The 9,460-nt window shown below is 37.8% G+C and overlaps 1 protein-coding gene across 2 annotated transcripts in view; it reads left to right on the top strand.

Annotated features, from left to right (window-relative positions):
- LOC107751109 (signal-induced proliferation-associated 1-like protein 2) overlaps positions 1 to 1,978 on the top strand; it is a 36,434-nt gene extending 34,456 nt beyond the window's left edge. For both annotated transcript variants that reach the window (XM_016566712.1, XM_016566711.1), the window contains 2 exons: positions 344 to 425; positions 571 to 1,978. In XM_016566712.1, coding sequence (XP_016422198.1) covers positions 344 to 425; positions 571 to 717 — 229 coding nt within the window. In that variant the 3' untranslated portion in view covers positions 718 to 1,978. The remainder of the gene's footprint in view (positions 1 to 343; positions 426 to 570) is intronic.
- The last annotated feature ends 7,482 nt before the right edge of the window (positions 1,979 to 9,460 follow it).

Below are 9,460 nucleotides of genomic sequence, written 5' to 3'. Positions count from 1 at the left end.
TCTATCTATCTGTCTATCTGTCTGTCTGTCTGTCTGTGATCATTCAAGTGTTCATTTTATCTATCTGTCATTCTATCATTTTATACATCTAATATCTGTCTGTCTGTCATTCTATCATTCTATCTATCATTCTGTTCTATCTGGCCGTGCATCTGTCCATTCATACATTTGGCAATTCATTCATCCATACATCCATCCATCTATCTATTTATCTATCTGTCGTTCTGCCTGTCTATCTATCTCTCTATCCGTCTATGTATTTGTCTATGTCTGTATGCACATCTATTTGTTCATGTGTGTGCCTCTGTGTCTAATTGTTCCTGTCTGTCTATTATCTACACAGGGAAGGTTCTCCTGCTTTGCTCACTGGGAAGGTTAACCAGCTGGAGCTCATTCTCCGACAGCTGCAGTATGACCTAAGGAAGGTAAGAGTCCCAAACATAATAACAGGCCTTTAATGGGCAAACATAATGCTTCAACAATCCTTAACATAGCTGAACACGCACTGTTAGCAGCATTCACCTCAAGGTAGTTATTTGTAACCACATGCTTTGTTATTATCCTCCAAAGGAGCAAGAAGACAAGGCTATGCTCCAAGAACAAGTTCAACACCTTCGACAAGACAACCTTCGACTGCATGAAGAGAGCCAGACAGCAGCCACGCAGCTGAGGAGATTTACTGAATTGTTTCTGAACACAATGGACAAGAAACCTTGAGCTGAAGTAGTCCATGACTTCCCCTTGTTGTGCTTCGCAAACGACATAACCCAAGGATAAGTAGTCCAGCATACTGTAAAAAAGATGTTAGGGGAGAAATTTCAGCATTTGAATGTGAACGTGTGCAGAGCTAATATGCTAACACACTAAAAAAACTAAGTCATAGTTGGCAGGACATGAGAATGTGAATGAGAAAAGGGAGAGTAAGAAATTAAATAAGGTATGTGATAAGGGCTGGAAGGGAAAAATGTAATCGTTTATGACCATTTGAAGGGTACGAACACGTGGTGATCGTGAAAGTGAATGTAATGCAATAAGCCGTGATTTCTTTCTAAAATATTTGGTTCCTTGGGCTTAACATCTTCAAGCTACCGACGTAACTCAAGTTCACTCCTGGCTTTGTGGCTGTCCACCCCCATCATTTGTCAAAATGTAGACCAGCCAGGTGCAACGTTCCTTAGTATCCGAAGCTCCCCAAGACTAGGTGTACTGTATACCTGTTTTTGTAAGTAACACATTGAAACAAATGTTGTAGCAATAATTTTGCTGATGCTGTAATCACAGAATTGTTCAATAAGATGAGCACTGAGTGTGATTTGGTTGTATTCAAAAAAAAAAAAAAAAAATTTTTGTGTGCCTGATGTTATTGGTGGTAGAATGATCTTCCATCAGTTGTTTTCGTTAAATCATATGACTGTCTGAGTGCTTACAAAATCCATGTCCACTGCTCTTATCCGTTAGCCGGCTGACTGGCTTTGTTTTACCCAAACAGACATTAAACCGTTGAACTTGTGTGGGTGGGCCAGTACATGCAGACTAGCACCTGTAAACCACTTAATATAAAAGCCAAATTCTGCTTGTTGGTGTAAAGTACCTCAGAAAAGTGTCTTGTACCTTCACCCTCTTATTTAAGCTTATTTAACCTAAGATTGTTATTTTAATGAGAGTATTTTCCTTTTCTGCACTAAAAAAAAAAAAAAAAAAGAGTAATGGCTCCATGTGGCAGTACTTTGTATACTTGTGTACCATGTCAGCAGTACTGTGTATAGCTTGGCTGAGAGATTACTGTAAACATAAAATGGTTTATTTCTGGGAAGTTCAGATGTTCGGATGCTGCTAGAGGACAGGATGTTGTTTTTTATGGCCTTTTAAAGATGTTTTTATTTCTTTGTAAATCTGTTTCGTTGAGGTTGGGATGAAAAGCTTACCTTTGTAAAATAAAGTTTAGGATGTCAATAAAGTAAGACTTGTGTCCTTTTAATATGGAGTTTGTGTTGGATTTCTTTAACAGTAGGAAAACAATTCATTACGTATGCATAGTTAAGATGGCATTATTAATTTGGATCATATTTTGCATAGGTTTTTTTTTAAATCCATTATTAGTGTAATTCATTCAAATTAATACATTTCAATGTTTAATTTAATTTAGGGAACATTGCCAATTTTGGTAGTGTTTGGTCATTGTCCAGTGTAAAATCTGCCAGTCATTTTATTTTTAGTTCATGGTAATGTTAATTGTTTAAAATATTATAAGATTATTAATTTGTTAAAATGTATATATTTTGATGTTTAATTTGAGAAACACTTGTCAAAGCGTTAGGTCAATGTCCAATGTAAAATCTGGGTCATGAACCAGTTGAGAATCCATTGATCTAAAGGAATGGATTTTAAACTTGTGAACTCTGTATGCATCTCAGCTTGCTTTTTTAAAGCTGTTTTTAAAAGCCAGTGATTGATCGATACTGGCTTGTATTATTGATCAGACACTTTGGAAGCTGGGTGCATGAGGAGCACCTCTGCATGACAAAGTGAGACCATCCATGAACTTCTCCACAATGTTACTAATAAGAAATATGACCAAGAACCAACCTATTCAACCCACTTCAGAGATGTTTGTGACGTTTTAAATCTATGGCTGTGGTGTTGTTTTTGATGGATAGATTAAAAGTTGAGATGATGGAGGAACATACACACAGGGAGCTGAAATGTGCAAACTTCAATGACCCATTTTAGGAGTGTGTGTTATTTGTGAAAACGCAGAGAAAAATCAATACATTTCTCCTTTCGCTGGTTGTGATTGAGAACAGAAATGGCAGCACTGCCCTACATCTGTGAGGAACCAGTGGAAAAATGTCAACCTTCTTAGGTGACCTGTGATGGATGACATGGACCAAGGTGCCTCTGCTCCTGTGGGAACTGACAAGGTGAAACAGTGGTGTACGTTTGAGGGTCACTGTATTGGTCACTGTATCTTTGCGTGAGCACCGGCTAATAAAGGGTTAAATTGGGATTTCAGAAGTGGATGAACCATGAAATCTGAATGTGATTCTGATGCCCTAGACAAGATATGACCTTCGCCAAGGGTTGACAAAGAAACTATTATTATTATTATTATTATTATTATAAACCTAACCTATTATAAACAAAGGTACCAGAAGGCCAAATTTAACTCCTGCTGAAAACAGGGAAATGCCCCAGAGGAAAATCTTGGGAAAATATAACATTGCATTTATTTTAAGTATTTATTTTTATTATTTAGTAATTTTTTTTAAATGTAAAAATAATGGTAAAGGTATGAAAGCCCATTTCTGCCACATAAGAAAAAAAACATGCATTGGTAAATTATAAAAAGTCTTAATTATGACATAAAAACTTGTCATTATGAGATGCTAAGTCATAATTATGAGATAAAATGTCGAAATTATGACAAAAAAGTTGACAAATTTAAATTATGTAATGAAAAGTCAAGTTATTACAAAAAGAAACAAGTATGACAAAAAAAACTTTATGCCATAATTTTGACTTTCTATCATAATTTTGCTCATAATTGACTTATGTATTCATAATTGACTTATGACATTTATGTTAATCTTGACTAATATCGTTTACTTTTTATTACCTGAGTTTTTGTGTAGTTTCTATATTTTTATGTAATAACTTTCTATCATAATTATGATGTTTTACACTTAATTTTGACTTCTCTTCTCATAAATATGACTTAGCACGCCATAATTTTGCCTTTTATGTCATAATTATGATTTTCCAAAGCATGATCTTTTTTTATGTGCCAGAAATGTGCTTCCATATTAAGGAGCCATCAAGAGATCAAGAAAGTTATATTTTCTTTTTTATATTTTTCTCTCTGAATCATTGCAGCTCCCAAAAAATGTAGTAGTTTTTGTTGGAGTTTGATTGGAGATTCTTATTGCTTTTGCCTGGCATGCATCTGTACTCTTTCCTTATGCGTCTGAAGTCCTATTTTAACCATATGCAGTTATGTACACATACATGCATGCATGTTACATTATTAACATCATTAAATAGCAACGGTTCATGTCTTGCCGCAGAGTTCAAGCGGAGGTCAGTGAATGTCAGCTGATGCACTCAACTCATGTGTAATCTTTTGTATTTATTAGCGATTGCAGGCAAGCCATGATGTTCCTGTTGTGAAGATCTGGGAAACATTTGGGTTGCAATTTTTAAGCAAGAAAAGATAAAAGCACAATAATCACAAATTACTTGCAGACCACAAATGTGGTTTGACTCATAATCAGTTTGTTTTACACTGACTGTTTTGTACTGTGGAGCTTTATAGTCCAGTACTTCTGTGGTATTCCACCAAGAAGGCTAAGCAAAAATGTTCAGGTCCAACCACAACTTTGAGGAAAAACTGCTGAGTAAGGCAATCTCACCACCTCTGGGAAAGAAATCAAACGCTCCTGTGATTAGAAAGCTTCACTGCTTGGCATCAAGATAAATGATGGATACGAATTCACAGATTGCAGTTATCCACACGTTCCATAAGAAATCTATGCTTTCTTAGCTATAAATCTGTGCAAATAGCAAAGTCATACCTAGTGTTACATGTCATAGAACGACCACAACATGGATTAGAGACTGAAAAACCACATCAAGCTGCAGAATCGGTGACAAGCCTAATCATATACTGGATTAAATCCTTTGTATGTTTGGTTCTGTAACCATAGCTAAAGTGCCATAAATGGGTGGATGTGCTTCGTCAGCCCTCTTGATGCTTGTTATTTCTCCTTTAGATCCAGCATGATGTACATAGATTGTCAAATGTAACAAGTATAGCTACACAGCCACACTTTACCTGAATCTGGAGTGCCTCTGGGCTCTGTTTTAGGTCCGCCCTGCATTTGTTGCTAACAAGTAACAATAATGAACTCTAGGGCATCAAAAGATACTTGTAAGCCTAGGGTGACCATACGTGCCATTTTCCCAGGACGTGTCCTGGCCAGGATTTGTTTTGGCTTTGTTTTCATGCTTGCTGAAGGTAATGATCGAAAAGTAGTTTGACCAATAACATGCAAGTATTGTACATAATGGACCAATCATGGCGTGTGAGAAGGTGGGATCTACGGTCAAAGCGATGCAATTACGCATACATATTAGGTGTGTTCGACTTAAAAGCAGTGCGGCTCAGACCGATCAGTGTTTGACATCAAAGTACCTCGAGAGCGTTTCGAAAGCATAACCGTCTGTATGGTACTTTGATGTCATACACCGATCGGTCTGCACACGCAAACAAAGCCAAAACCTAGATATTTTAGGCAATATAGAAATCCTGGCCAGGATGCGTCCTGGGAAAATGGCACGTATGGTCACCCTATGTAAGCCTAATGCATACTTTTGGTCTTTCTCTATTTGCTGTTCAATAATGAATATATGCTTTTTAAGGTCTTCATAGATGGTTTTAGGGTGAGCTAAATAACTTGACATACGCTACATGTCCAAAAGTGTGAACACCCTCTCCTACTTAACAGGTTTGGCTATTGCTACCACTCACACTGCTAACGGGTATATAAAATCTTCTCAGACAAAATTTTTAGTAAACGCCAGCCTAGTGTCAGAACCTGACCTCACTGATGCCCTTGTGTCTAAATGGCTACATTTATGTTAAAGGGATCATTCAACCGAAAATGAACATTTCTGTTGACAATTTACTCACCCTCACATCATTCCAAACATGAATGACTTTCTTCTATGCCCTTATAAATAAAGGCTCTTTATTGGCATTGATGGCTCCATGACGCAACTTTAACATCCGTTGAACTTTCCATTGCACAACATTCTTTAATTGAGAAAAAAGGTTCTTTAGAACCCAAAATGGTTCTCCTATTCCAGTGTTTCTCAACCCTGGTCCTGAGCGCCCCCCAACACTGCACATTTTGTATGTCTCCCTTATCTGACACCCATTTCAGGTCCTGGAGTTTCTTTTAATGAGCTAATGAGTTGAATCAGGTGTGTTTGATTAGGGAGACACACAAAATGTGCAGTGCTGGGGGGCGCCCAGGACCAGGATTGAGAAACACTGTCCTATTCCATCACTACGAAAACCCTTTTGGAACCTTTATTTTTAAGAGTGTGTGGAACATAAATAAAGATATTTTTAAGAATGGTGGTAACTAAAAAGTTTTGTTGACCTCTGTTTTATGGACAAAAATGTACTAAAACATTTCTCAAAATATCCTCTTTCATGTTCTACAGAAGAAAGAAAGCTTCTCTGTGGTTGAAAAATAAAATTGCAAGTTACCTGCAAAGTTGTTGTTTTTACATCAGTTGTACAAGAACGAATTATATAAACCTGAAATTTGACCCAATTAGGTTAATAATAGTATTACATTAAAATAAAGTATTACAAGTATTACAGTATTACTAAAATAAAACATATAAAAATATATATAAATTCTAAATATAAAATTGGGTTAGGATTATTTATCTTCTGTAGTGGATATGTGATAAGTATATAAAAATACTAAATCAGAACTAAAACTTTAGACATCTGGCTCTCACTCTAATAGCAAATCACTTTGTGAATTGCCGCCTGAAGGGGCACAGGAGCACGTAGGGAGAATTCAAATCTTGCCCAAGGCAGCTGAAGGTAACTTCGTTTGTCGTCTCCCGAGGGTGACCTGGTTGCCTTGCCAGCAAAGCATGTAATTGGAAATGAAGCGGCCGCACTGCCAAGCCGTCTTTGCTGATCAACCATTGTGTGATGCCTCACACGCGCACACACTTCTTTCAAAGCACGGTGACTGCTGTGCAAAAGCTGGCTGTTTGTAACGTGCTAATGCCCCTCTTGCTTCCTCCATCTTAACATCATGAATGTTTAAACTCTTCCCAAAAGCACTTTATTTTGTATGTGGCTTAAGTGCAGACCTATCTGTTGAGTGGAGGATAAAACATGTCCGACAGGAAGTACAACACTGATTTCAGTTTTCAGAGTACAAAAGTGTGTTAAGGGTTACTCTGTGAAAGAAGCTGATTCGGTCACTTTTTCCCATGAGGCAGTGCATGAGAAGCACTGATGCTCACAAACATGGTACTTCTAGAACTCGGAAATGGCACTAAAAAACCAGACCCATCAGTTCCAATAACTTTTTTACTCCTTCATAGCTCAAGTTATAAATCATGAAAATCCATTCGCTACAAGAAAATCCTTTTTATACTTCCTTCTATTCGTTCTGCTTGGTCAATGCTTCTCAAACTCAAAAGTCCGAATAATATACTTTGGTTTAATGCAGCATCATGATACCTGCCTCATCCTTCAAGAGCATCCTTCTGCAGCATTGTTGACTCTGAACTTTATATGTCAGTTCGAATATATCTGCAAATCAGAGCACACAGCAGCAAAGGTCATGGATGAACAAGATGAATCTTACTCTAAGCTGTCTTGCTTTACGGCATCAGTCTATGGCATGCCTCCCCTGCTGAAAAATGCATGCTGAAAATTATTTTTAAAACAGACTTTAGTCCTATTGAAGTAAAAGTCCTCAATCGCATATCTCTGTCTTCTATGCATGCCAAAAGGCCCAAAAAGAATGAAGGAATAGAAGGAGTAAAGAGGTTTTTTTCATCTAAAGCGTTGCTTTCTTTTTTGCCCCTAAGGTTCTGAATGAGTGAGTCTTTGTTTGAAGCAAGGTGATCTTCAGTATAGTGGAAAATATTTGAATGAAAGATACATGAGCGCTATTTTAACCAAGGTTGCTCAAGGAAAACAGCATGTCCTACCTGGGGATATTGGATGTTCTCTGTGTGTGTGTGTGTGTGTGTGTGAGGGAGAGAGAGAGAGAGAGCTTTAGGGAATATAACTGCAGTTATTATTTGATTTTGCATAACATTTTATTATATTAAGTCATTTTAGGTATTTCAATATCTCCATATTGGGAAAGAACAGTGGTGGACCAAGTAAACAAATCCTACTTGAGCTTGATAAAATGACTGAATCATACTTTGAATGCAAGTATCTATACTGACTACCATTTATTTATTTATTTTATTGCTGTTTGCTATTTGCCATTCTCCTGCTACCTATCATTATTACAAACAAGCATCATATGTTCGGTTCAGTGATTTTTTTAGAGAGGCGCTCCAAGCGGATCAATGAATCAGTAAGCTGTTAACTACTACAATCGCATCATTGTAATAATTCATAATTATTACAATGATGCGATTGTAGTAGTTACATTATTACAATGATGCGATTGTAGTAGTTAACAACTTACTGATTCATTGATCCGTTGATTCATTGATTCATAATTATTACAATGATTCGCGAATTGCAAACATGTTTAATGAAAAGAATGGCTCATTCAAATCAGACTGCTATTTCTTGTTCCTCTTCACTTCAGTATAATTATGGCAAATACAGTAGAGCAAAAAGTCTGATATTATAATTTAGAAAGTACATGTTTTCCCAAATATAAATACTTTGGTAAAGTACAATGCACGCAAGTACAGTAATGGAGTAAATAAACTATATGGCTAGAGTAGAACATTCATTCAAATTGAATATTTACAGATCTCATACTGCCTGTCTCGGAATGCCATCCATCCAATTGGGAAAACATTGTGTTGAGGATGCTTGAGGTTGCCATGGCATTTATATTTAGTGGTATCTTCCCTCTTCATTCCCTGTCTTTTTATTGTAAAGGGCGACTTTCCATCCGCCCAGCGGGACACAGGATTTAATTGCTTCCTTCTTGGATGCTCCCGTCCTGTATTGAGTTTTGTGTGGTTGTCACAGGCCGGTTTCACCAGTGGTGAGAACATTTATCAAGAGCATTTATTTATATTGTTTACACAAGGCGGCCCACTGTGCACATTCTGAGGCACATTTGGACTCTCCAGCTGAGACCCATGAAAAATTTGCATTTGTGTTTTGTTAATGCCTCGCAGAGAGTTTTGTGAAAAGCTTTAGGCAGTTCCTCCCCCTTCAATAGGGGGCTCTCCCTTGGCCAGCTTTGTGATAAGGCAAATGGCAGAATTTGCATAAAGGGGAATTTACATAGGCAAACTCACTGTACTGTCTGACTCTGAGAACCTTAACCAACGGTGGCACAATATTACTCTTCTTCGTGTGAATAGACAAGCACACTGTAGTCTCACAACAGCAGGAAAAACAAAAGAGACGCGCCACAAAAGGAAAGCCGTTAGCAGCGCGAGGGGAGCCACTGTATCTATGGGGTATCCGAGCATGAACATCTCAGATAAGAGGCAAATACAACCGCGTTAAGTTGGACAGAGACATATGGAGCCGGCCTGCAGACGTTCCCGTTTCTGATGTCATGTCGGCGCACAGCGGCAGTGACTGGCTTCCCACTGATTTACAGGTTCAGGCACAAACAGAAGCCACAGCTTTACATGAGAGCGATGGGACTGACAGGCGCTAACACAGACACAGCGTGGTGTTGCCGGAGGGTGAAATAAGAGTCGCTTA

This window comes from Sinocyclocheilus rhinocerous, unplaced genomic scaffold, assembly GCF_001515625.1.
Source record: "Sinocyclocheilus rhinocerous isolate Xijiao unplaced genomic scaffold, SAMN03320098_v1.1 scaffold1413, whole genome shotgun sequence".
NCBI classification, from domain to species: domain Eukaryota; kingdom Metazoa; phylum Chordata; class Actinopteri; order Cypriniformes; family Cyprinidae; genus Sinocyclocheilus; species Sinocyclocheilus rhinocerous.
This window is presented reverse-complemented; position numbering and strand designations above follow the sequence as displayed.